Source organism: Pan troglodytes, chromosome 5, assembly GCF_028858775.2.
Source record: "Pan troglodytes isolate AG18354 chromosome 5, NHGRI_mPanTro3-v2.0_pri, whole genome shotgun sequence".
Lineage (NCBI taxonomy): Eukaryota > Metazoa > Chordata > Mammalia > Primates > Hominidae > Pan > Pan troglodytes.
In genome coordinates, this window is record NC_072403.2 from 48,847,830 (window position 1) to 48,872,685 (window position 24,856).

Below are 24,856 nucleotides of genomic sequence, written 5' to 3' on the forward strand. Positions count from 1 at the left end.
CTCCCAGGTTCACACCATTCTCCTGCCTCAGCCTCCTGAGTAGCTGGGATATCAGGCGCATGCCACCACACCCAGCTAAATTTTTTTTTTTTTTTGTATTCTTATTAGAGACGGGGTTTCACCGTGTTAGCCAGAATGGTCTCAATCTCCTGACCTCGTGATCTGCCCGCTTCGGCCTCCCAAAGTGTTGGGATTACAGGCGTGAGCCACTGTGCCCGGCCAATTTTTTTTTTTGAAACGGAGTTTCATTCTTGTTGCCCAGGCTGGAGTGCAATGGTGTGATCTCGGTTCACCGCAACCTCCCCCTCGCAGGTTCAAGCGGTTCTCCTGCCTCAGCCTCCTGAGTAGCTAGGATTACAGGCAGGCGCCACCACGCCCAGCTAATTTTTTGCATTTTTAGTAGAGACGGGGTTTCTCCATGTTGGTCAGGCTGGTCTCAAACTCCTGACCTCAGGTGTTCTGCCTACCTCGACCTCCCAAAGTGCTGGGATTACAGGCATGAGCCACCGCACCCAGCCTCCAGGGAACAAGCATTTCTGGCAACTTGAACCCAGGAGGCGGAGGTTGCAGTGAGCCGAGATGGCACCACTCATTCCAGCCTGGGCGACAGAGGGAGACTCCATCTGAAAAAAACAAAAACTAAACCATATGTAAAACAAACATTGTTTTGGTCCAGAAAGATGGGACAACTGGAGGTGAGGAGGCTTGGGGGCTTTCAGATCACAGGTGGGAGACAAAGAGTTGCGTTCTTTTGAGTTTCTGATTAGTCTCTCCAAAGGAAGCAATCAGATATGCATTTATCTCAATGGAGGCAGGCTCTCCCCAAGCTCTCAGCTTGAATTAACACTGACATTTTAAAATATCTAGCAAAGACAAACATAAAATTTAGACAAAACCTATGCTGACAAATCTGAAGGCCTTTTTATTTTTATTCCCCCAATAATTTTAAAGCTGGCTAGTTTAGTAAAGTTATACTTAAGTGGACTTGAAAATTGCTTATACGTATTTACTTAATTACTTAAGCCCTCTTTTTTTTTTTTTTTTTTTTGAGACAGGAGTCTCGCTCTGTTGCCCAGGCTGGAGTGCAATGGCACGACCTCAGCTCACTGCAGCCTCCACCTCCTGAGTTCAAGCAATTCTCCTGCCTCAGTCTCCCAAGTAGTTGGGATTACAGGCGCCCACCACCACGCCCGGCTAATTTTTGTATTTTTAGTAGAGACAGGGTTTCGCCATGTTGGTCAGGCTGGTCTCGAATTCCTGAGCTCATGATCCACCTCAGCCTCCCCAAGTATTGGGATTACAGGCGTGAGCCACTGCGCCTGGCCGAGCCCTCTTTTACTTATAAGTCAATTTGGTAGACACAACATATAGCAGTAAGTGTACATATAAGTAGATACATCTAGACATGTATACGCACACATAAACGATGACCTGGAACGTTAGCCATGAGATGGCAGTACAAGCTTGAAGGTTTTACTTTGCCCTAATGGATAATGCAAGGAAGGCTGTGAACCAAAATTTTGGGTAAAGCAGTCTCCATGGCAGTTTTATTTTTATTTATATTTATTTATTTTTTGAGACAGAGTTTCTCTCTTGTTGCCCAGGCTGGAGTGCAATAGCGCAATCTTGGCTCATCGCAACCTCCACCTCCCAGATTCAAGCGATTCTCCTGCCTCAGCCTCCCAAGTAGCTGGGATTACAGGCATGCACCACCATGCCCGGCTAATTTTGTATTTTTAGTAGAGACGGGGCTTCTCCATGTTGGTCAGGCTAGTCTTGAACTCTCAACCTCAGTTGATCTGCCTGCCTCAGCCTCCCAAAGTGTTGGGATTACAGGTGTGAGCCACCGTGCCCGGCCAAAGTAGTTTGATTGATTGATTGATTTTTGTTTTGAGACGGAGTCTTGCTCTGTCGCCCAGGCTGGAGTGCAGTGGCGCAATCTTGGCTCACTGCAACCTCTGCCACCCGGGTTCAAGCGATTCTCCTGGCTCAGCCTCCCAAGTAGCTGGGATTACAGGCATGTGCCATCATGCCTGGCTAATTTTTGTATTTTTAGTAGAGACAGGGTTTTAGCATCTTGGCCAGGCTGATCTTGAACTCCTGACCACGTGATCCACCTGTCTTGGCTTCCCAAAGTGCTGGACAGTTTGATTTTTAAAGGCTAAACCTCCCCAGGCTCCAAGGAGCACTGAGGCCAAACAGTACCAAAGGAGAGCATCACCCGTTAACCAGGCCCCCTGCTTAGAAGAGTAGCACAGACCGGGCGCTGTGGCTCACACCTGTAATCCCAGCACTCTGGGAGGCCGAGGCGGGCGGATCATGAGGTCAGGAGATCGAGACCATCCTGGCTAACATGGTGAAACCCCGTCTCTACTAAAAATACAAAAAAATTAGCCGGGTGTGGTGGCGGGCGCCTATAGTCCCAGCTTCTCAGGAGGCTGAGGCAGGAGAATGGCATGAACCCGGGAGGTGGAGCTTGCAGTGAGCCAAGATAGCGCCACTGCACTCTAGCCTGGGCGACAGAGCGAGACTCCGTCTCAAAAAAAAGACAAAAGAACAGTAGCACAAAAGCCTGGATGCATGCAACGGCATCCCACTTTCCCATTAGACAGTAAACTTCAGATTCTAAACAATTTGGGGGCCAAGCAGCATAGCAACTGTGAGAGAAAATTCTAAGGAGAGTGTTTTGTTTTTGTTTTTGTTTTTGTTTTGAGACGGAGTCTAGCTCTGTCAGGCTGGAGTGCAGTGGCGCAATCTCGGCTCATTGCAACCCCTGCCTCCCGGGTTCAAGCGATTCTCCTGCCTCAGCCTCCCGAGTAGCTGGGACTATAGGCGTGTGCCACCACACCGGCTAATTTTTGTATTTTTAGTAGAGCCGGGGTTTCACCATGTTAGCCAGGATGGTGTCGATCTCCTGACCTCGTGATCCGCCTGCCTCAGCCTCCCAAAGTGCTGGGATTACAGGCGTGAGCCACTGCGCCCGGCCCAGGGGGCTTTAATACTAGGCCTCAAAACCCCGGCCAAGGGCATCCCCTTTGGCGAGTTTGAGGTCCCAAGGAGCAGGACCAACATAGCATCTCACTGGAGGGTCCAATCTTAGAGCTCCAGATGTCTCTGGTGTTACTTAGATGGGCACTGGTGTCACTTTGCTTGCGTTCCCTCCAGAACCCGCTATGAACTTTATAAGAATAGCCATGAAGTGTGGTAAGAGCTGGATGCGGATGGGCCTTTTTGTTCCATAGCCAGTAGAGTTTGATAAGGGAAGAATTTAGCATAAGAAAAGAAGGTTTAAATCCCCTGAAACAAGTGTGAGTTTGCTCCAAGCTGCACTGCAGGTAGGATTCAGGTACCAAGTGAGGAAATGTTAAAAAAAAAAAAAAAAAAAAAAAAGTCCTTACCCCTTCAGGGCAGGGTGATTATTCCCATTTGTTCCTAGGCCTTCAGGCAATACCGGGGACTGACCCCAGCCAATTGCCCTCAATTTCCAAGGTGCTACTAGGAAATAGCCGCTCTAAGACTGAAAAAGAAAGAGGAAAAAAAATGAAAAAGACCCAGATTCCTTAAGCAAACTGGGCAGTGGCAGTTAGGCTTCTCCACACGGAAACCCCTAGTTTCACTGGCTATGACCAGAAACCTGCAGTTGCAGGCCGGGCGCGGTGGCTCACACCTGTCATCCCAGCACTTTGGGAGGCCGAGGCTGGTGGATCACGAGGTCAGGAGTTTGAGACCAGCCTGCCAAGCATGGTGAAACCCCGTCTCTACTAAAAATACAAAAATTTGCCAGATATGGTGGCACACGCCTGTAATCCCAGCTACTCAGGAGGCTGAGGCAGGATAATCGCTTGAACCCGGTAGGCGAGGTTGTAGTGGGCCAAGATCACGCCACTGCACTCCAGCCTGGGCAACAGACCGAGATTCCATGTCAAAAAAAAAAAAAAGCCAGGCGCGGTGGCTCACACCTGTAATCCCAGCACTTTGGGAGGCCGACGCCAGTGGATCACGAGGTCAGGAGTTTGAGACCGGCCTGACCAACATGGTGAAACCCTGCCTCTTCTAAAAATACAAAAATTAGCCGGGCGTGGTGGTGAGCGCCTGTAATACCAGCTACTCAGGAGGCTGAGGCAGGAGAATTGCTTGAATCTGGGAGGCGGAGATTGCAGTGAGCTGAGATTGCACCACGGCACTCCAGCCTGGCGACAGAGCGAGCCTGTGTCTCAAAACAAAAACAAAAACAAAAACAAAAAATCCTGCAGTTGCTTCCATGTTTAGGTGCTGCCCACCAAGGGTCCCAAGTTGTAAAGGAAGGAGGAGAGAGAGAGAGAGAAGCACGAGAGCGGCCCTGTAATTGAGCAGAAAGGAAAGGGAGAAAAATGAATCCCAGACTTTGGGCTTACCTCTTTCTGCTGGCTGGCTCGCCAAAATATGTTAATGGTAGAGGATGTCCAGGTTCTTGGCATCTTGAACAAACAATTGGACAAAATGCACAAACAAAGCAAGAAAGGAATGAAGGATTTTATTGAAAATGAAAGTACACTCCACAGTGTAGGAGCGAGCATGAGCATAGGGGCTCAAAGGCCCTGTTACAGAGTTTTTGTGAGTTTAAATACCCTCTACTTGGGGTACGCCCTATGTAAATGAAGAGGATGAAGTAAAGTTACAGTTACAAAGTTATTAATGGCGGGCATACGCCCTATGGAGAGGATATTTCCTGTTATAACTGAAGTGTGAATTGGCCTTATGTTCCCTGTCTCTAGACCCTATTCTCCTGCCTCCTGTGAAAGCAGAGGGTTTTGTTTGTTTTTTGCTTTTTGTTTTTTGAGACGGAGTCTTGCTCTGTTGCCCAGGCTGGAGTGCAGTGGTGCACTCGGCTCACTGCAACTTCCGCCTTCCCGGGTTCAAGCGATTCTCCTGGCTCAGCCTTCCGAGTAGCTAGGACTACAGGCGCGTGTCACCACGTCCCAGCTAATTTTTCTTTATTTTTAGTAGAGACGTGTTAGCCAGGTTTCACCGTGTTACCGTGTTACCGTCTTCCAGCCAGGCTCCGCCCCTGGGCTTCGGTGGACAGACCAGCTTTACCTCCAGAGACTCCCCCTGTCTTCCCTGCACCGGCTGACTATACCTACACACTTCGGTGGCACAATCTTTGTTTAGATATGCTGATGCCTTCCTTCGCTGGGAACGGTCCAGTCCTGCCCGCCTGGCGCTCAGCTCTGCGGATCTCGGGGGATGGAGTGGCAATCTCATTGCTCCCGCCTCTCCTGACCCCTCTCGCCTTCTCCTCGAGACCCAGGTTAAGTGGGCAGAGGGCTCCGAGGGTCCTCTCCCGCCGTGGGATTGCACAGAGGGCTGGGTCCGCAGGCTGGCTAAAAGGACCTAGCCCAGGAATGCGAGGCAGCGCCCTCCCTGCAGCTGGACAGACTCGGGCGCCCGGCCCAAAGCCCGGTAGGGGCGTGTCCGCGCGCTCGCCTGCTATTGGCCAGGTGGGGCTGTCGGCTGCCAGCAGTGCTTATGCTTTAAGTGCGGAGCGGGTGGCTGCGGAGCCAGGCGCGGCGCAGGATGGTGGACAGCGTGTACCGGACCCGCTCCCTGGGGGTGGCGGCCGAAGGGCTCCCGGACCAGTACGCGGACGGGGAGGCGGCGCGCGTGTGGCAGCTGTATATCGGGGACACCCGCAGCCGCACCGCCGAGTACAAGGCATGGCTGCTTGGGCTGCTGCGCCAGCACGGCTGCCAGCGGGTGCTCGACGTAGCCTGTGGCACCGGGTGAGCCCAGGCCGGGGCCGGGGGGCGTTGCATGAGATCGGGGTCTGGCTCAGCCTGTACTGCGCGGCCGCAGAACCACAGGGCCGGGCACGTCAGGGCGGCCTTTGCCAATCCTGGAACGGGTGGGACACCAGGGCCAGGAGCAGGTACCTGCCCGGCAGAACAGGCACTGCGAGTGCCCCGTGAGGCCAGGGGTCCAGGTAGCGGTTCGCAGGGAGAGGCCCCGGAGAAGGGAGACTGAGTGTGAGTGAGGGTGTGGGCAGAAAAAGAGCGTCCCTGAGGCTTTGGAGCCAGAGCCACGGACAGATTGCAAATATTCCTCCTGTGATGGCCTTGGGCAGTGTTAACAGTTAACATTGCTCAACATTTGCACCTGCCAAGCCCAGTGCCAGGAGCTTTTGATACATCACTTTTTCAAACCCTCACAAAGCCCCATGAAGTTAAGCAGTGATATTCTCTCATTTACTACTGGGGAAGTAAGGCCTCAACAAAGTAAAAGTCCCTCATACATCATCCAGTGAAAAGGAGCTAACAGGCCCGGGTTGGTTAAGATCTGTCCTGTGCTCTATTTTTCTCTTTTTTTTTTTTTTTTTTTTTTTTTTTGAGATGAAGTCGTGCTCTGTCGCCCAGGCTGGAGTGCAGTGGCTCCATCTCGGCTCACTGCAAGCTCCGCCTCCTGAGTTCACGCCATTCTCCTGCCTCAGCCTCCCGAGTAGCTGGGACTACAGGCGCCCGCCACCACGCCCAGCTAATATTTTGTATTTTTAGTAGAGACGGGGTTTCGCCGTGTTAGCCAGGATGGTCTCGATCTCCTGACCTTGTGATCCGCCCACCTCGGCCTCCCAAAGTGCTGGGATTACAGGCATGAGCCACCGCGCCCGGCTTTGTCCTGTGCTCTAAACCACCATGTTCTACTGCCTTTTGTGCACACGTATTTTAACTTCAAGGAGCCTCAGCTTGTCTGTCTCTCAAATGGGAATGACACTATTTACCTCTCAGGATTGCCATGAGAATTAATGCATATTTGTAGAGTGCCTGGCTCTGAAGAGGTGCTTTTAAAAAAAAGTTGCCTTGTGGTGACAGGAAACAGATTTGTGAGGTCAGTGGAGAGGGCCTGGGGAGAGGAGGCAGAGGAACGGACTCTGAGAAGTAGAGACAAAAGTGTCTGGTGCAGGGTCTCCTCCTGGCCCTCCCAGGCTCCCCTAACTGCCTCTCTCTGCCTCTCCTCGCTGGCCGTACTCAGGGTGGACTCCATTATGCTGGTGGAAGAGGGCTTCAGTGTGACGAGTGTGGATGCCAGTGACAAGATGCTGAAGTATGCACTTAAGGAGCGCTGGAACCGGCGGCACGAGCCCGCCTTCGACAAGTGGGGTATGCAGGTCTAGCCAGGCTCCCCCAGCCCAGTCACCAGGAACACTGTTCATTCTGCCTGGGGCTCCTTTAAGTGGGGGCGGGGGTGGAGTGTTGTGTTTTCCTCGGGGAGACAGAAAAATTACTGTCATTTCTCTGAAAAGCAAGTCTTAAGCTCCAGAATGAGACACCGGGTGTGAAGAGCTGGTTTTAACTGTGTTTGTGGCATCTTGTCCCTCCCCTCAAAGAAAAACCCATAAGCACAGAGCCCTCCTTCCCAACCAGGGTTCCTTCTCCCTTGATCCCTCTTTTCTCCTCCCCCTAACTGAACGGGGAGCTTGTGTGTCTTAAGAAGAAACCCAGGCAGGACTGCACTTGGTGGAGGTGGCTGCTACTGGTACCATCGTGCCTCCCTGATTTCTCTTTCCCTTCCTGACCCCTAGTCATCGAAGAAGCCAACTGGATGACTCTGGACAAAGATGTGCCCCAGTCAGCAGAGGGTGGCTTTGATGCTGTCATCTGCCTTGGAAACAGTTTCGCTCACTTGCCAGACTGCAAAGGTAAGAGAGGGTGTGGCCTTGGGCATGGCCTCCGCCTTGAGGCCCCCTTCCACAGACATCTGGCACCTGCTCTCCTGCCAAAGCAGACTCTCTGCCTTGGCTCTGGCACCCCTGGGGAGGGGAGAGATGGGAGGGAGACTGGTGCTGGGGGCCCTGAGCAGATGGAGTCTTTCTGCCCGTGCCTGGAGCTCAGGGGACCAGAGTGAGCACCGGCTGGCGCTGAAAAACATTGCAAGCATGGTGCGGGCAGGGGGCCTACTGGTCATTGATCATCGCAACTACGACCACATCCTCAGTACAGGCTGTGCACCCCCAGGGAAGAACATCTACTATAAGGTGGGGCCCTCTGGGGTGGGGGTGGGGGTGGGGTGGAGGGAGGGTCCAGTGGCCCCAAGGTGGGTTACAGAGGCTAATGCAGGCTGCCCCACCACCTACAGAGTGACTTGACCAAGGACGTCACAACATCAGTGCTGATAGTGAACAACAAGGCCCACATGGTGACCCTGGACTATACGGTGCAGGTGCCGGGGGCTGGCCAGGATGGCTCTCCTGGCTTGAGGTACCACTTGGCTCAGTGGGGGTGAGGCGGTAGTTGGGGGAGCTGAGGTCACCAGTCCTCATGGTTGCTGGGGGCTCTGTTACAGTAAGTTCCGGCTCTCCTACTACCCACACTGTCTGGCATCCTTCACGGAGCTGCTCCAAGCAGCCTTCGGAGGTAAGTGCCAGCACAGCGTCCTGGGCGACTTCAAGCCTTACAAGCCAGGCCAAACCTACATTCCCTGCTACTTCATCCACGTGCTCAAGAGGACAGACTGAGTGTGGCCTCAGCTCCCACAAGCCTCTGCCCAGGCACTGCTAGGCTCTGTCTGGAAGATGGGGACCAGCAGCCCCACACCAGGGCCAGCCTCTAGAGCAGACTGCAGCTGGGGTGCAGGGATGTGGGTTCCACAGATGGAAGGGTAAACAATATAGTCTTTTTCAGTTCCTGCATGCCTTGTGTTTATGTCAGAAGGATCAGGCTCCCATGCTGCCCACCCCCCCACCCTCTCCCAGGGCTTACTCCTCCCACAACCCTGCTCTTTCTCACTCCAACCTTTCATGCCACAACACCAGTAGGGGGCGGGACATGCTTTATTTTCAGCCACAGAACTAGCCCTCTCAGGGCCCAATCCCCAGAACCCAAGGCCCTGGCCCTCTTCCTGAGTAGATGGGCCTTTCTCTTAGAGCCGGCCTGGAAGGAGGGGCAAGTAGGCAGGAGATATCTCTTGAGCTGTTGCTGCTGTCTCAATGCCACTTTGCACCCTGGGATCTCCTGGAGGGAGGTGGCCTCCAGGTGGGTTGGCAGCAGCCTGAGGAGGAGCCCTTCCTTCCCAGATCTCTCTGTGGGCTATCAAGGTACCTGCAGCCATGCTGAGCGGGGTCCCAGACCCTGGGGGGCTCCTAGCAGGCAGCAAACTTGCGCTGGATGCGCTTGTACCGGAGCAGCTCCTGCTCACTGACTGAGGGTTGCAGCCGGGCAGCAGCCTGCAGCAAATCCTCCATGGTGAGCATCAGTGCTGAGCTACCTGGCTCCAGCCCTGGAGATGACAAGGTGGGGAGGCTGTGGTCTATGCCCAGGCAGGGGAGAGCCCTGTGAAGGTGGCTTCCTGCTCAGGGTCTCCTAGATGTCAATGATCTTCCCTCTGGAATCCAGGACTAGGTTTGTCTCCCACTTGTTTTTTTTTTTTCCCTTAAACATTTTTTTTTAGAGTTGGGGTCTCTCTGTGTTGCCCAGGCTGGCCTCAAACTCCTGGGCTCAAGCGATACTCCCACCTCAGCCTCTCAAGTAGCTGGGACTCAGGTGCACCCAGCTCCCCACTAGCTTTTTGGTTGACCTCTCAGGCCGGCAAGTGGCTCACCTTCCTCCAGGTCATGAACCCTGCGTTTGAGGGCAGCTGTCATGGCATCAGAGCAGAGAGAGTAGAGGTCCGCGCCCGTCAGCTGGGGAGGGCAGCAATCTAGCACGTTTACCAGGCTCACAGATGGCTCTAGCTTGAATCTGTTGTGGGATACGGGAAGAAACAGAGTTGGCATCACCTCCTCCCTCGAAAGCCAGTGCTGACCAGCTCATCCTGCAAGTTGCATGCATCCCCCAAGCATCCCAAGGCCCAAGCCCTTCGCAGTCTTCCTCTAACAGAGCATACTTGCGTGTGATGGCACTTAGAACGCGTAGCTGGGAGGCCCGGTCCTCATTTGCCCCCACAAACACCAGCTTGTCAAATCTTTAGGGAGATAGGCAGGTATAAGTTTCAGGGAGCCCATCCATGAGGGGTGAAGGAGGCACAAAATGAGGGTGGAGATGAGCAGTACAAGGGGCCCACCTGCCAGGCCGCAGAAGGGCAGGGTCCAGGAGATCTGGTCTGTTGGTGGCTCCAATCACAAACACATCCTGAGTGCTGTGCAGCCCATCTAGCTCGGGAAGGAGCTGAGACACCACCCTGGAGAGAAGGGAGCAAGGGCAAGAGTCCTTGGTGTCCCCCTTAGACTCTGCCCCTGCCTGTGGTACCACTCTTTACAGGCAGTCTCAACAGGGCCCTCCACTCAGCTGTGCCCAGTGTGCCCCACCAGGTAGGCCCCCATTCTCCTCAGTGGACCCTGCCCAATTTCATGGCCCCTTTCAGCTTCCATTATATTATCTCAGAACTGAAACAGCAGGAACTTCTATCTCTGGACTCTGAAGACTGCTGTGAGCTTTCTCATATCCTTCCCACCCTGGACCCCTCAGCTTTCATTCCCACTCAGACCCCTACCTGTCCATCACTCCTCCAGAATCTCCACTTCGCCCCCGGCTTGGGGCCAAAGAGTCCAGTTCATCAAAGAAGATAATGCATGGAGCTGCAGCCCTGGCCCTGGCAAACACTGAAGAGAGAGAGGGGCCCACAGGAGGGCAAAGCTCGGCTTGTCGGGGGTTTAAGTTAGGTGAGAGCAGGGAGGGAAACTGGGGCCTGACAATACAGCACTGGCATCCCAGGTACTAGACCCAGCTGGGCAGGAACCTGACTTGTAGAAAGGAGGATTAGGAATGACCATGAGTAGCCTGGGAGTAGGGGGTGGCTTGGGGGCCATCGGGGTTTGGGAAGCATGGGACGCCCTGCCCCTCCCTGCTCACTCACCTTCCCGCACATTCTCCTCACTTTGGCCCACATACATGTTAATGAGCTCTGGCCCCTTCACGCTGAGTGAGAGGATGTGAGAAGGTGAGACCCGTCAGATGCACATACACACAATTGACCTCTTGGGCAGCCCCTCCTGCTCCCCAGCCTGCTGCAGCCCCTGATCCACCCACCATCCCTTCCAGGCCCCCTGGCCACCTGAGGAAGGTAAGGCTGCACTCAGTGGCTACTGCCTTGGCCAGAAGGGTCTTGCCGGTGCCAGGGGGCCCATGGAGCAGAAGGCCTGAGCGTCTCAGGCCCAGGCTCAGTAGCTCAGGGTGCTCCAGGGGGAGCTGAATGGTCTCCAGGATCTCCTTCTTCACCTCCTGCAGCCCACCCACATCATGCCAGGACACTGAGGGGATCTAGGAGATGGAAAGTGCGTGGTTGGGATATGCTCTTGGAGGGGCTCCTGTCCCACCTCCAAGGACTTGGTCTCCACCTTGGGGGCTCCAACGGCCTGGGAGTGAGCTGTCTGCAGTTGCTCCAGTGCCTGCCCAAAGTCCTCAGCCAGGAGAGGAAAGCCGGCAGCACACAGCTCCCCCTCATCCTCCTCAGTCAAGCCACCTGCCAAACTGCAAAGAGGAACACAGGGAAGCCTCCTCACCATCAGCGTCCCATTCCCTTCTCCCTTCCTCACCACCCACCCATCTACATCCATTTCCTCTTTCCGCCTTTCCGGTGCCCACGTCCTCTTACCCTGAGTTCTTGATCCTGGTGCAGGCTGCCCGGCTGCTGTGGGTCAGAAGGGCATAGAGATCCCCTACCACAAAGCCCTAGGGAACCACAGGAAAGGACACATGAGCAGGGCACAGTAGGCAGGAACCTTCAGGGACCGTCCCCCAGCTACAGCAGAGGCCCTCTGTTGATGCCTTAGGTTTTTTTTTTTCTGGTTTTTTTTTTTTTTTTTTTTTTTTTTGAGACGGAGTTTTGCTCTTGTTGCTCAGGCTGGAGTGCAATGGCGCGATCGTGGCTCACCGCAACTTCCACCCGGGTTCAAGTGATTATCCCACCTCAGCCTCCCAAGTAGCTGGGATTACAGGCATGTGCCACCACACCTGGCTAATTTTGTATTTTTAGTAGAGACGGGGTTTCTCCATGTTGGCCAGGCTGGTCTCAAACTCCCAACCTCAGGTGATCCGCCCACCTCGGCCTCCCAAAGTGCTAGGATTACAGGCGTGAGCCACGGCGCCCGCGCTGGGTTTTCTACTCTCACTCACAAGGCAACAGGACTGAGTTCTTGTAACAAAAGCCAGGGACCTCCTAGGGAGGGCCAGTACTCTCCCTTGATACTCACTGCACACCGCCGTGCTAGCTGTGCCAAGTTCACCTCCTGGCCCAGGGGAAGGTGGGCAGTGAGGGCCCGCAGGATGCTGAGCCGCTGCCCCTCTGACAGAGCAGGCACCTCGAGCTCATGAGGAAATGCTGTCTGCACATCAGCAGGCAGGTCCTGGGCCCGGCTTGTGGTGGCCACAACCATGAGGGGAGGGCAGCTGCAGACAGAGGAGTGGGCACTGAGGGTGAGAACATGGCTGGCAGCTCCTGTGGACTGCCTTGTCCCAAAGTCGGCACAGAAGGGCAGGGAAGTGAGGTGGGTGCTACGATGGGGTAGGGAGATGAGCATCTACCCCAGTTCCTAGATGGGGGAACTGTGTTTCCCCCATCACATTGAGGGCAGAGGCTTTTTCTTTAACCGAGTGTTCCCCAAGAAATGCTAGACCACAGACTCCTCCCTCTGGATCCCTCTAAAGACACTGAGCTCAGGGCTGTCTAGAGGGCAGCCAAATGGATGGGAGATGACTGAGAAGCCACTGAGGGGTGAGAGAAGGGAGGACTGAAAGGCTGAAAAGTAGGAGGGCTGGCCCCCCCACCCCCGCTTTTTTTTTTTTTTTTAAGACTGAGTCTTGCTCTTGTCGCCCAGGCTGGAGTGCAATGGTGCGATTTTGGCTCACTGCAACCTCCGCCTCCTGGGCTCAAGCGATTCTCCTGCCTCAGCCTCCCAAGTAGCCTGGATTACAGGCACCCGCCACCACACCCAGCTAATTTTTGTATTTTTAGTAGAGACAGGGTTTCACCATGTTGGCCAGGCTGGTCTTGAACTCCTGATCAAGGCAGGTGATCCACCTGCCTCGGCCTCCCAATGTGCTGGGATTATAAGTGTGAGCCACCGCGCCCAGCCGGCCCCCCCAACTTTGACAGGCCCAGCTCTGTATAAGTACCTGTTGAGGGGGTCCTCATTGAGGAGGAGGTGACGCAGCACAGCCACCACACGGGCATCCTCACCCAGCCCATCACGGTCCCGGCCCAGAAGGTCCACAGCTGTGAGCAACAGGACTGCAGGCCGGCAACGGCGGGCCCGGGAGAAGATGGCCTGCAGTTTTGTCTCCACAGCCCCACTACTGTCTGCGCAGAGGCTGGAGCAGGGCACCTGGGGAGGGGATCCCAATGGGTCTGTGAGCAAGGGGAAAGCATGACAAGGGCAGGAGAATCAGGGGAGGAGGAGGTGGAAGATGTGGGCCATCTTTTTCTCTGGAGGGCAGGGACGGGGAAGGTACCCTGGCCAAGTCCTACCTCTTTTTTACCCTATCCCATTCCCTGGACTGTCCACCAATATCTTGCAACTCCCTTCTCCTTGAAAGTACCTCTCCATAGCTCAGCATCATGGGAATATGCCTGACCCACTGGGCTGAAGTGCTAGGGCCTGTGAGTAGACAGAGGAGGGAGGGGAGAGGAAGCAGCAGAGAGGGAGAACATGAGCTGGGGAGGGGAAGTAGCTGGGGTTCTACTCTCCAGAGACCCTCACCTTCAGTAAGTGGAGCCCAAGGTGACTACAGGCAGCAGCAACTACTGTGGTCTTCCCACAGCCTGGGGGGCCCCGTAGAAGGACACTGCTAGTTCCTGTCAGCAGGGCACCCCTGCAACCAGAGAACAGACATTCGTCTCCTTCATTTTGCCCAAACATTAGAGTCCCCAGTAACACAAGATCCCTTAGATCTAGAAAGCAGATACCCTGTTTTTCTCTCCTTGAGCCTCCCTGACCCCAGGCCAGGGCTGTCCCCATGTAGTGAGGCTGTGTCTCCTACACCACCTGTGGTGCTCTGGCCGGGGCATCCAGCATATCCAACAGCCAAAGACTAATTAATTCCCTTTGGCATTGCTGTGCTGCCAATAAAACCTCAACGTTATGACTGGTCTGAATGGTATTGAGAGACATTGTGGTGGCATTGAGGTGGGGATCTGCGTCCACACCTGGGCCACTGGTATGAGGAGTTGTGTCCTTCAGGGCCAGGGCAGTAAAGTGCAGGATGGCCAGTGAGCTCCCCAAGGGGAAGGGCAGTCTCAGAAACAGATGCCCCTGCTGGAGATTCTTCCTCCAGAGCCAGCCCTGGAGGACAGAGGTTATCCCAGGAAAGGAGCCTGGGAATTGGCTTACAGAAAGGAGTGGCCTGGTGGCCTTGTGTAGGACATACTGGTTTGAGGAAGGTCCTCCCAATCCCACTCTGGCCAGTTCATTAGGAACTACCCATCTGGCTGCTGCTCCTCCAGGGATGTTCTAAGCAGGCTTTTCTCACACCCTGGGGTGATGACCTCACTCACCCTGGCTGGAGGCGAGGCTTCAGGACAGCACAGAGTTCAGACACCAAGGCCTCCAGGCCTGGAGGAGACAAACTGCTCCAGAGAGTGGATTCCTCTGAAGGGAGCCATGGAACAGGGCTCAGGGTAGAACCCACCTGTGAAAGGTAATAAAAAGCTTTCGTTTCTAAAAATCGTTTCTACCCCCTGCGCTGGTCTACACCCATCCTTGGGGCCTCACCATGTACAAGGAGGTATGGGTGGTGTCGGCCAAGTAGGCGCTGGCTGGTCCATCTGGAGCTTCCCCAACTGTTTTCTTCACTTTAAAAAACATTTCCCGCCACCTGCAGGAAAAAGGCCCAATGAACCCCAGATCCAGAGTCCAAAAACCCCCCTCCTCAAGGACAAGGTTTCTCAATCACAGAGGACAAACAAGAGCACCACAAGAGCGTGTCCCGAGTCATGGTGGGGAAAAGGAATGCAGATGGACTTTCTCATCTTCCTGACAGACCATACACACCTTGAGGGCAAGAGCTATGCCTTTCCCTCTGCATCCCCCATGACAGCCATGAGAGCTCTGAGGGGGTGTGTTTCTCCAGGCATGTGGCCTACCCACCCACACCAATGGGAGAAGCTGCTGCTGCACTAAGCAGTGGATCATCTGATTACTTCTACTGGCTTCGGTCTCCCCCTCAAATACACAGCCATCCAGGCCCCAAAAACCCTAGGGGGAAGGGTCCCTTGGCTCTTACTCAATAATCCACAAAATCTCATTGCAAGCGGAGTCCTTAATAATGCCATCTGATGAATAATGGTTCTGTATTCTGGCTGCACATTGGAATTATCTGTGTAACTTTAAAAACTAAACATTTCTCACATATTATATGATTCTATTCAGTAGATCAGCAGTTGCCATTGGCTATGAGGGAAGCTACAGGGAATGACTGCTAATGGGTGCAGAGTTTCTTTTTGAGATGTTGAAAATGTTCTGGAATTAAACAGTGATGTTGGCTGTACAACCTTATGAATAAAAAAATTGAATTGTATACTTTAAAAGTATGGTTTTATGGTGTGTGAATTTTATGTTTTTAAAATTAACCTTTCTCCTTCCTTTGTGAAGGAAAAAAAGCACAGGCTCCAGTCTCACCCTGATTCTGCTCCAATAGATCTGGGGTGGGGCTTAGGCACCTGTATTTTTTGAAAGCTTCCCCAGCAATTCTGATGCATAACCAGGGCTGCGCAGTAGTTGGCGAGTGTCATAGTGAGTTAGGGTTATTCAACCTACTAACGGGGAATAGGATGGGTAGCAGGAACAGCTACTAACCCAATTTTCCAGATAAAGAAATCATGAACTACTTCCCTCTTTAATCCTCAGGCAGCAAGGCAATGACAGAGTCAGGCTATAACCTAGTCCTCTTTAAGGTCCAATCAGGCTGCAAATTCCTCTGCTCACACTGCCCCACAGTCTCAAAGCTGCTCTCTCTAGCAGCAAAGGGGTGTGAGAGTGCAGCAAGGTGGAGCGGGAAGCATACCAGGTTAGTATTATGAAACTCTTCTAAGTACTACAGTAAACCTGGAACATCAGGAAGCCTGAATCTGCCTATAATTAATTATAAATAGGTGACAGTGGGCCTCTAACCTAGGATCTCGATCAAGCTCAACAGCTGAGTCATGGTGTGTATGACTCACCATGGAAACCCTGCATAGGAATGAGATGGGGGACAGCACTGTGGCATAGGGAGAGACCACCTTCTTCAGTGGAGGGTGGTTGGACCACCTCAGTGAATAGAAAGGCCAGAGCTCTGGAACCTATGTGGACACTGCTAAGGAACACTGAGCTGTGCTCCAGCCAGCCAGATAGGTGATAGTGGAGCTGGCTCCCATGCAGCCTGGTTTGGGGAAGTGGAGCACCAGGGACAGGATGAAGAGGCTACACCAACAGTGGAATTCCTTTCCAGGGCTCACAGGAACTTCTGCAGGGCTTCCCTTCTCAAGCCCAGTGCAGCTTAAAACGCTCATCTGTATCTGTCCTTGGACCCATTGGGCCACTTACTCCAACCCCGCTTTCCTTGCGGGGAAAAGAACTATGTGCTCGGCACTCAGGAGGAAAGCAGGGTTCTACAGAGTTGAGACAATAGAAGTTCAGGAACAGAACTGGCTTGCCAGCCTGTCTCATGAGGTTCTAGTGCCTATTTTCCTTTGAAAGTACAAAGAGTGGGCATTCTGTAGTTTTCCTACTGAAAGCTAGCTCAAAGACGTTTGCTAAATTTATGATAGGAGAGAGAGGTGGGAAGTGACTGCTAAGTGCCAGCCTGGCATTTTCCACCAGACTCGTGGACTTAATCTGGAAAACCTCGAAGAGGTGACATGGAGCCTAAATGGGGTTCCACAGAGCACCACCACCCTGAGACTGGGGGTACTGAGCACTGGCCAGAACCAAGCACTGGATATTGACCAGGGATGAATCAGGCACTCCAAACAAGGACTCTCTCTCCTGGCAGAGGACCCAGGCTGGCTATGCCACAGACCTTGGACATGAAGGCTCTTATGTATGAGTTAGTGCATCTATCAGCTGTGCTCTCCTTCTAGTAAACTGCTGCAGGAAATGAGTCCAGAATACAGGGAATGCTGGGATACAGGGCTATACATTTTCCTCCCTACACATAAGGCTAAAGCAGTGTCTCAATTCTTTGCCTCACCATTTTACATGGAACCTCTGTGGTCAGAGTCAACAAGAGGAGAAAAGCTGGATTCCTTATTTTGGGTTCTTGGCTCGGTTATGCTCTATTTCTCATTCTCTGTTGATAGGACAGGGTAGCCCTCTCAAAAACAATAGAAATCCCTGGCTGGGTGCGGTGGCTCACGCCTGTAATCCCAGCACTTTGGGAGGCCGAGGCGGGCGGATCACAAGGTCAGGAGATCGAGACCATCCTGGTTAACACGGTGAAACCCCATCTCTACTAAAAATACAAAAAATTAGCCGGGCGTGGTGGTGGGCACCTGTAGTCCCAGCTACTTGGGAGGCTGAGGCAGGAGAATGGCATGAACCCGGGAGGCGGAGCTTGCAGTGAGCCAAGATTGCGCCACTGCACTCCAGCCTGGGCAACAAAGCAAGACTCTGTCTCAAAAAAAAAAAAAAAATAGAAATCCCTCTCCTGTTTTCAGAGATAGGATTGAGAAGTAGTTTGTGCACACTCCGTAGTTAAGGCAGAAATCAGAGCCTGTATATCCTTACGTTGAGATATGGATGGTATGGCCCAAGTCTTGGTCCAAACAACACCAAGGCTGAGAACGGAAAGGAAGGAATCCCGTCTTGGTCTAGGCCATTAAACTCTTCTTTAAAAAGAAAAAAATTTAAATTTTACCTATTTATTTATTTTTTGAGATGGAGTCTTGCTGTGTCACCCAGGCTGGAGAGCAGTGACGCGATCTGGGCTCACTGCAACCTCTGCCTCCCAGGTCCAAGTGATTCTCCCGCCTCAGCCTCCTGAGTAGCTGGGATTACAGACGCCCACCATCACACCCGGCTAATTTTTGTATTTTTAGTAGAGACAGGGTTTCACCATATTGGCCAGGCTGGTCTTGAATTCCTGACCTCAAGTGATCTGCCTGCCTCAGCCTCCCAAAGTGCTAGGATTACAGTCGTGAGCCACCACACCTGGCCTAAACTCTTCTTAGTGCTTTGCTTTACATAGGGCCACCAGTCAGTTTGAGGATAAACACCTCCCAAAGCCAGCAGGGAGTGGTTCTTTTAGTTTGCTTGTTTTTTGAGACAGTGTCTAGCTATATTGCCCAGCCTCCTGAGTAGCTGGGATTATAAGTATGCACCACCATGCCTGACTGGTTCTTAACCTTTCTTCAGTCATACACTTCTTTGGGAACTGAAGGACAGGTGAATTTTCTCTCCAAAAAAATGTACACAGGCTGGGGGTGAGTGGCGCACACCTGTAATCTCAGCACTTTGGGAGGCCAAGGCAGGCAGATCACTTGAGCTCAAGAGTTCGAGCCCAGCCTGGTCAACATGGCGAAACCCTATCTCTACTAAAAATACAAAAACCAATAGCTGGGCGTGGTGATGCGAACCTGTAGTCCCAGCTACTGGGGCAAGGGCAGTGCTGAGGTGGGAGGATCACTTGAGCCATGGAGGTAGAGGCTGCAGTGAGCTGTGTTTGCACCACTAAACTCCAGCCTGGGTAACAGAGCAAGAACCTGTTACACACACACACGCACACACAAAGTACATGACAACGAAATCCTCTTGGGCACAAATTACACATGATTTGCAGGGAGGGGATTGTAGAACTCATGCACCCAGGTTACAAATCCCAGCTATAGGACAGAAGGCAGCTGCATACCTGGGCAGTTTCTCTGGACTTCCTTCCAGGATCTCTACTTGCCCAATTGTTGGCACACATAGAACATCCCCTTCCTGGACTACCCTGCAACACAGCAGTGGCCCTGGTCAGGTCACAATGGGAGTAATGAGCATGTGTTCATTACCACATGTCCACCCCCGACATGCAGACTACTTCTTGAGTCTACTGCCCACCCAGAGATCCCACGCAGTTCTCCAAGGAACAAGTCAGTCTTAGGATGAGCTAGGGGAAATGGTGGAGAGACTAGAAAGGGGGATCAGAGACAGATGAGTGGCAGAGCAGGATCCTGGCTCTTTTGGAGCCCTCTTTAATCACAGGTGTCTCTGTTTGGAATGTCCAAATTAACCTCATGGTTCAGATTTCTCTTCTGTGGTCTCCCTGATATACCAAGAGGCGCCTACCACAATCTGTCTAAAATGTGTTTTTTTGTTTTTTGGTTTTTTTTTTTTGAGACGGAGTCTCGCTCTGTCGCCCAGGCTAGAGTGCAGTGGTGCGATCTCGGCTCACTGCAAGCTCCACCTCCCGGGTTCACGCCATTCTCCTGCCTCAGCCTCCCAAGTAGCTGGGACTACAGGCGCCCACCACCACACTCGGCTAATTTTTTTTTGTATTTTTAGTAGAGACGGGGTTTCACCATGTTAGCCAGGATGCTCTCGATCTCCTGACCTCATGATCCGCCCACCTCAGCCTCCCAAAGTGCTGGGATTACAGACGTGAGCCACAGCACCTAGCCGCAAATGTGGCTTCTTTTAACCAGGGCCTCTGGGGTACTTGGTTCTAAGGCATGGGATAGGAGGAATGTAATGAGGGTGAGAAGCTATCCTCCTTAAAAGGTTAGGTAGCTAACCTGGGTATCTGAAAGTGCCGGTAAAGAACACCGTCATAATTTCCATTAGTGCTGTAGTGGGGAGAAGACACAATTTCGATGTGTAACTCTCTGGCAAATGGAGGCCCAGGCAGCAATGAGCAGCTTCCTTTGTCTTCAGGGGCGATGGAGCCTTCCAAGTACCTCTATTAGAGAAATAACCACCACGTTATAACCTTCTCCTAAGGGGGCAGGCTCTAACCTGTCTCTCAGCAGCCAACATGTCTATTTCCATCCTGTCTTTCCCATAACCACAAGGCTTGTGGAAGGTGGGGCCTGAGGTAGCAGACCTGAAAACCTCTCCCTCTAATGGGTACCAGGAAGAGAATATCACCTCCTATCCCGACTCTGGCTCCAAAAAATTTTCTCAGTAAAGATAACCTTTCTGTGACACTTTCAACTTGGCCCAGAGCCAGTGAAATGGTAAAGACATTTATTCCCACAAGACCTATTAGTGACACCAGGCATCCACAGGGATTAACATTAAGTGGTCATTAGTGGGGAAACTGAATTCAGGCTGTGGGAAAAGCTGAAAGGGTTGGTTCAGTCATTGGTTGGTTCAATGAGCTCTACTCTTGAGTACCCCAGTAGTTTTTCCTCCATTCAGGAGGAAACCTACATCCACTCCCTTTCACATGTATTTCACATGTATCTCTACCTGACATCCCAAAGTATTAACTGGTTACTCTAGTATTGCCCAGTAGAACTCTCTACAATGGAATAGTCTATATCTGCATGTGCTATTGAGCACTTGAAATGTGGCTAAAAAGATAAAAACAAAACAAAAACAAAGAAATGTAGCTAAAGCAACTAAAAAACATGATTTAGGTTTTTTTTTTTTTTTTTGAGACTTAGTCTCACTTTGTCGCCCTTGATGAAGTGCAGTGGCACAGTCTCGGCTCATTGCAACCTCTGCCTCCTGGGTTCAAATGATTCTCTTTGTGCCTCAGCCTCCTGAGTAGCTGGGACTATAGGCATGTGCACCACCATGCCTGGCTAATTTTTGTGGGTTTTATTTTTTTCTTGAGATGGAGTCTCGCTTGTCACCCAGGCTGGAGTGCAGTGGCACCATCTCGGCTCACTGCAAGCTCCACCTCCTGGGTTCAAGGGATTCTCCTGCCTCAGCCTCCAGAGTAGCTGGGACGACAGGCATGTGCCACCACACCTAATTTTTTTTTTTTTTTTTTTGTATTTTTAGTAGAGACGGGGTTTCACCGTGTTAGCCAGGATGGTCTCAATCTCCTGACCTTGTGATCTGCCTGCGTTGGCCTCCCAAAGTGCTGGGATTTAATTTTTGTATTTTTTAAAATAGAGATGGGGTTTCGCCATGTTAGCCAGGCTTACTTTATTTAGTTTTAACTAAATTTAAAAATTTAAAAAGCCACAAAGTGGCTGGTGGCTTCCATATTGGACAGCACCATCTAAACCATATATCTAGGTCCTTAATTAAACACTATACTGTATTTGTCCCCCTAAACACAACTTTCATTTTTTTCTTTTTTTGAGACAGAGTCTTGCTCTGTCGCCCAGGTTGGAGTGCAGTGGTGTGATCCGGGTTCACTGCAACTGCCACCTCCCAGGTTCAAGCGATTCTCCTGCTTCAGCCTCCCCAGTTGTTGGGTTTACTGGTGTGCACCACCATACTGGGCTGATTTTTGTATTTTTAGTAGAGATGAGGTTTCACCATGTAGGCCAGGCTGGTCTCAAACTCCTGACCTCAAGTGATCTGCCTGGCTCAGCCTCCCAAAGTGCTGGGATTACAGGCATGAGCCACTGCGCCTGGCCTTTTTTTTTTACACAATGAAGGTTTATTTTTTTGTCACTCTTATGTCTGTTATGGTGAACTGGTGCGTCTTTACTCAGTAACCCATGGAAATGGAACAACTATTATCTGTTCTACAACTTTCTTCTTGAAGTAAAGGCAGAAACCAAAAACTTTCCTTGGATGTATTTAATAAAATATTAAAATTAAACACCAGGCACCAAAGATAATAAAGACTCCTTTCCTTCAAGGTATTTACAATATATAATTGGGGATTAAACAGATTATGTAATCATAACAAGATAGAATAAAATAAATGCCATAAAAAAATAGAAAATGCTATAGGAGGAAGTTCTAAATTCGTGGCTGTGAGATCATGAAAGGCTTTGTGACAAAGGTGTCATCTTTAGATGGCTCTTGAGGGAAAGGAGGGTAGGATTTTAACAGATGAGGCTAGAATAATAGGAAACAATTTGAAGTCAAGGATAAGAATGAGCAAAAGCACAAAGACATCATCCTCCATATTATAAAGCACAATACTGAATACATTGTAGCAATTCAATAAACTAATTAGATTGAGTAGATTAACATACACATCTGAAACCTCACCTTTTTTTTTTTTTTTTTTTTTTTTACACAGAATTTCGCTCTGTCGTCCAGGCTGGAGTGCAGTGGTGTGATCTGGGCTCACTGCAACCTCCACCTCCCAGGTTCAAACAATTCTCCTGCCTCAGCCTCCCAAGTAGCTAGGATTACAGGCATGCACCACCACACCCAACTTCACCTTTCACCTGAATGGATGAAAGCCTTTTGTATGCCCCACTACATTATGGAGGCTTATGATATTTTGATTACAGAATATGGATCAATAGGCCGGGTGTGGTGGCTCACGCCTGTAATCCCAACACTTTGGGTGGATCACCTGAGGTCAGGAGTTCGAGACCAGCCTGACCAATACGGTGAAACCCCGTCTCTACTAAAAATTACAAAAATTAGCCAGGCGTCGTGGCGCGAGCCAGTAGTAGGAGGCTGAGACAGGAGAATCGCTTGAACCTGGGAGGCGGAGGTTGCAGTAAGCCGAGATCGCGTCACCACACTCCAGCCTGGGTGACAGAGCAAGACTCCATCTCAAAAAAAAAAGGAAAGAAAGAAAAAGAAAATAGATAAATGAGGCTAAGAAACATTATGCTTTTTTTTTTTTTTTTTTTTTTTTGAGACAGAGTTTCACTCTTATCGCCCAGGCTGGAGTCCAATGGCGCGATCTTGGCTCACCGCAACCTCCGCCTCCCAGGTTCAAGCGATTCTCCTGCTTCAGCCTCCCAAGTAGCTGGGATTAGAGGCATGCACCACCATGCCCGGCTAATTTTACATTTTTTTAGTAGAGACGGGGTTTCTCCATGTTGATCAGGCTGGTCTCGAACTCCCGACCCCAAGTGATCCGCTCGCCTCGGCCTCCCAAAGTGCTGGAATTACAGGCGTGAGTCACCGCGCCCGGCTAGAAACATTATGTTCAAAGTCCGGGATGATATGGGGCACGAGTCCTAAATCTTCCAATTTACCTAAGACAGAGAAGAGGGTATAAGGAAGACGAAGCACTCCTGACCCCAGTCCTTTATCCTACCTGAATTCTGAGCTCTCCCATTTCCAGGGGGTCACAGCCAAGATTAAAAGCCAAAGTGGCAGGGACAAGCGCCAGTCCGTCAGCGAGGGGCTCTCCCAGCGGTCCAGAGCCGGGTCCCAGTCTATCAGAGAGGTCCCAGCGAGGTTCTAGGACCTGCACCCTAGCCAAGTGCGGCTGTGAAGTGTTCGATGACTCTCTGGCCCGGGCCACCCACACCCATTCGCCCTGGAAGAGGCCAAGGCCACGGAGACAGCTCCGGCTCACCCCTAGTGAATCTCCAGTCCCTCCCAGAACTCCCTGGAGTCGCCGCACTGTGCCAGAAACCGCAAAGGAGGACACCACGGGCGGGGGTGGGGGCCGACTGCTGTCCCCAGACTCTGGGCACAGTCTGGCCCGCCCGCGGAGCTCAGTCACAGCCAGCCGAGTCCCTGGGCCCAGCAGCCCTTGCAACGCCGGCCGCGTCTCCAACACCCGCGGTCCGGGCACTGGGAGGGTCTCTCCGCGCCTCACCAGCAGTGGCCCGACTCGCGGTCCGAGCCCAGGCCCCAGCGAGGTGCCAAGCAGTGCCCAACCTAGCGCCGGGGGCCGCCGCACCGCCCGCGCCCGCACCCAGGCCCCGGAGCCCAGTGCCAGGAGCCGCAGCAGCGCGCGGCTAACCATTAGCTGCGGCGGCCCGGGACCCTGCTCTTCGGTGCCCGCGTCCGGCCCCTCCAGGGCTGCCACCAGCAGCGCCGGCCCTGCCGGGCTCTCCCCTGCAGGCCTCAGGGCCAGCACCAGGCCCAGCCCCGCCGCCGGCCACGGGCCCCCGGGTGGCAGCAGCACTGCCAACGGGGGTGTCTCGGTCGGAAAGGGCTCCAGGACCCGCAAGACAGCCAGCGCCATGGTGACAGGACACCAACGAGGAGGGTGAAGGAGCGCAGCTTCCGGAGCCAGAGAGCCAGACAACTAGTGTGCGCGAGGGCCGCTTCCGCTTCCGTCAGGGGAGGCCAGAGGAAAAGGGGAGGGGCGTCGGGTGCCGCGAACTTGCTCTGAGGGGGTTAGCTGCTCCTCGGATTGATCTGCGTCGTGCCTCGATAGGCAGTAACCTTCATCGCTGCGGTTGCGTAGCGTTTACCCATGCGCCATTTGAACTTGTGCTTAAGGGATTTATCTTTGCCTTCTACGGAAGTAATGTCCTCTTAACTATTTTTCCCCGTGGCATGAACGTAACAGTTTATTGACTGATAAATGAACAGTCAGCATGCTCGGGATGACTGGGCCCAGTACTGGGAGCTCTAGGTCAAATGTTTCGGAAGGAGTCCGCTCCTCTGCGGAGCTCCTGCAGCTTCCCCTGTGGAACTGTGAGCACTGAGGTTTGAGGGTTGCAGGAAAGGTTGCAGGAGGGAGTAGCAGGATTAGAAAACTGTCTCACACTTGCTTATAGGTATATAGTGGCTGCTGAGTGAATTACTAGATGTGATTCATACAGCCCTGGAGTGCTTGGTGCCACCACACATGTTCCAGCACATCTGGCACAAAACCCATGTTCCAGGACTTCTTGCCCTGTTCATTGTTCTGTTTGTTTTACTCCCACCAAACTTAAGTTGAAGACAAAACAGCTTTTCTTTCACCCCCCCCCCCCCCCACCAAATCCTTGCAGATTGGAAACCCATTCACTTTCTATCCTAGAGCGGGGCAGGCAGCAGAGCAGGCAGAAGGAAAGGAGTTCAAGGCTTCTGTCAGCATAACACCAACAGTCGACTTCCTGCCTGTGCTGTTATTTAGATTCCATCCTTCTCTTCACCTCCACTGTTCTG

At 52.3% G+C, this 24,856-nt stretch overlaps 2 protein-coding genes across 6 annotated transcripts; one reads left to right on the forward strand and one right to left on the reverse strand.

Annotated features, from left to right (window-relative positions):
- Positions 1–5,041: 5,041 nt before the first annotated feature.
- GNMT (glycine N-methyltransferase) lies at positions 5,042–8,662 on the forward strand. Of its 2 annotated transcripts, none has more exons than XM_016955529.4 (6): positions 5,042–5,290; positions 7,006–7,133; positions 7,556–7,672; positions 7,866–8,008; positions 8,110–8,231; positions 8,317–8,662. In XM_016955529.4, exons 1-6 carry the CDS (start codon positions 5,154–5,156, stop codon positions 8,486–8,488), a joined length of 819 nt encoding a protein of 272 aa, XP_016811018.1. In that variant the 5' UTR covers positions 5,042–5,153; the 3' UTR covers positions 8,489–8,662. The 2 variants fall into 2 exon arrangements, with proteins under 2 accessions (XP_016811018.1, XP_518481.1); XM_518481.9 differs by lacking the exon at positions 5,042–5,290 and adding an exon at positions 5,504–5,762.
- Positions 8,663–8,785: 123 nt separating this feature from the next.
- PEX6 (peroxisomal biogenesis factor 6) lies at positions 8,786–24,030 on the reverse strand. 4 transcript variants are annotated; one of them, XM_054685830.2, is made up of 17 exons: positions 23,325–24,029; positions 19,660–19,823; positions 18,792–18,875; positions 14,678–14,780; positions 14,461–14,594; positions 13,667–13,778; positions 13,083–13,291; positions 12,161–12,356; positions 11,563–11,639; positions 11,306–11,438; positions 11,023–11,228; positions 10,825–10,886; positions 10,462–10,570; positions 10,033–10,149; positions 9,856–9,933; positions 9,571–9,710; positions 8,786–9,249 (listed from the first exon to the last, which is right to left on the reverse strand). In XM_054685830.2, exons 1-17 carry the CDS (start codon positions 23,940–23,942, stop codon positions 9,113–9,115), a joined length of 2,679 nt encoding a protein of 892 aa, XP_054541805.1. In that variant the 5' UTR covers positions 23,943–24,029; the 3' UTR covers positions 8,786–9,112. The 4 variants fall into 4 exon arrangements, with proteins under 4 accessions (XP_054541805.1, XP_003950894.4, XP_054541806.1 ...); XM_003950845.6 differs by having other exon boundaries at positions 23,061–24,029; XM_054685831.2 differs by lacking the exon at positions 23,325–24,029 and adding an exon at positions 23,061–23,184 and having other exon boundaries at positions 18,792–18,894.
- Between the last annotated feature and the right edge of the window lie 826 nt (positions 24,031–24,856).

What these genes read in the sequence shown, in the direction of transcription:
- GNMT (XM_518481.9), top strand. Translation starts at nt 5,557, where the DNA reads ATGGTGGACAGCGTGTACCGGACCCGCTCCCTGGGGGTGGCGGCCGAA. An exon ending in GACGTAGCCTGTGGCACCGG is followed by an intron (nt 5,763 to 7,005) that starts GTGAGCCCAGGC and finishes GGCCGTACTCAG; the next exon opens with GGTGGACTCCATTATGCTGG. An exon ending in GGAAGAACATCTACTATAAG is followed by an intron (nt 8,009 to 8,109) that starts GTGGGGCCCTCT and finishes CACCACCTACAG; the next exon opens with AGTGACTTGACCAAGGACGT.
- PEX6 (XM_003950845.6), bottom strand. Translation starts at nt 23,942, where the DNA reads ATGGCGCTGGCTGTCTTGCGGGTCCTGGAGCCCTTTCCGACCGAGACA. An exon ending in CGGCACTTTCAGATACCCAG is followed by an intron (nt 18,876 to 19,659) that starts GTTAGCTACCTA and finishes GCTGTGTTGCAG; the next exon opens with GGTAGTCCAGGAAGGGGATG. An exon ending in TCTGGAGGAGTGATGGACAG is followed by an intron (nt 10,150 to 10,461) that starts GTAGGGGTCTGA and finishes CCTTCTCTCCAG; the next exon opens with GGTGGTGTCTCAGCTCCTTC.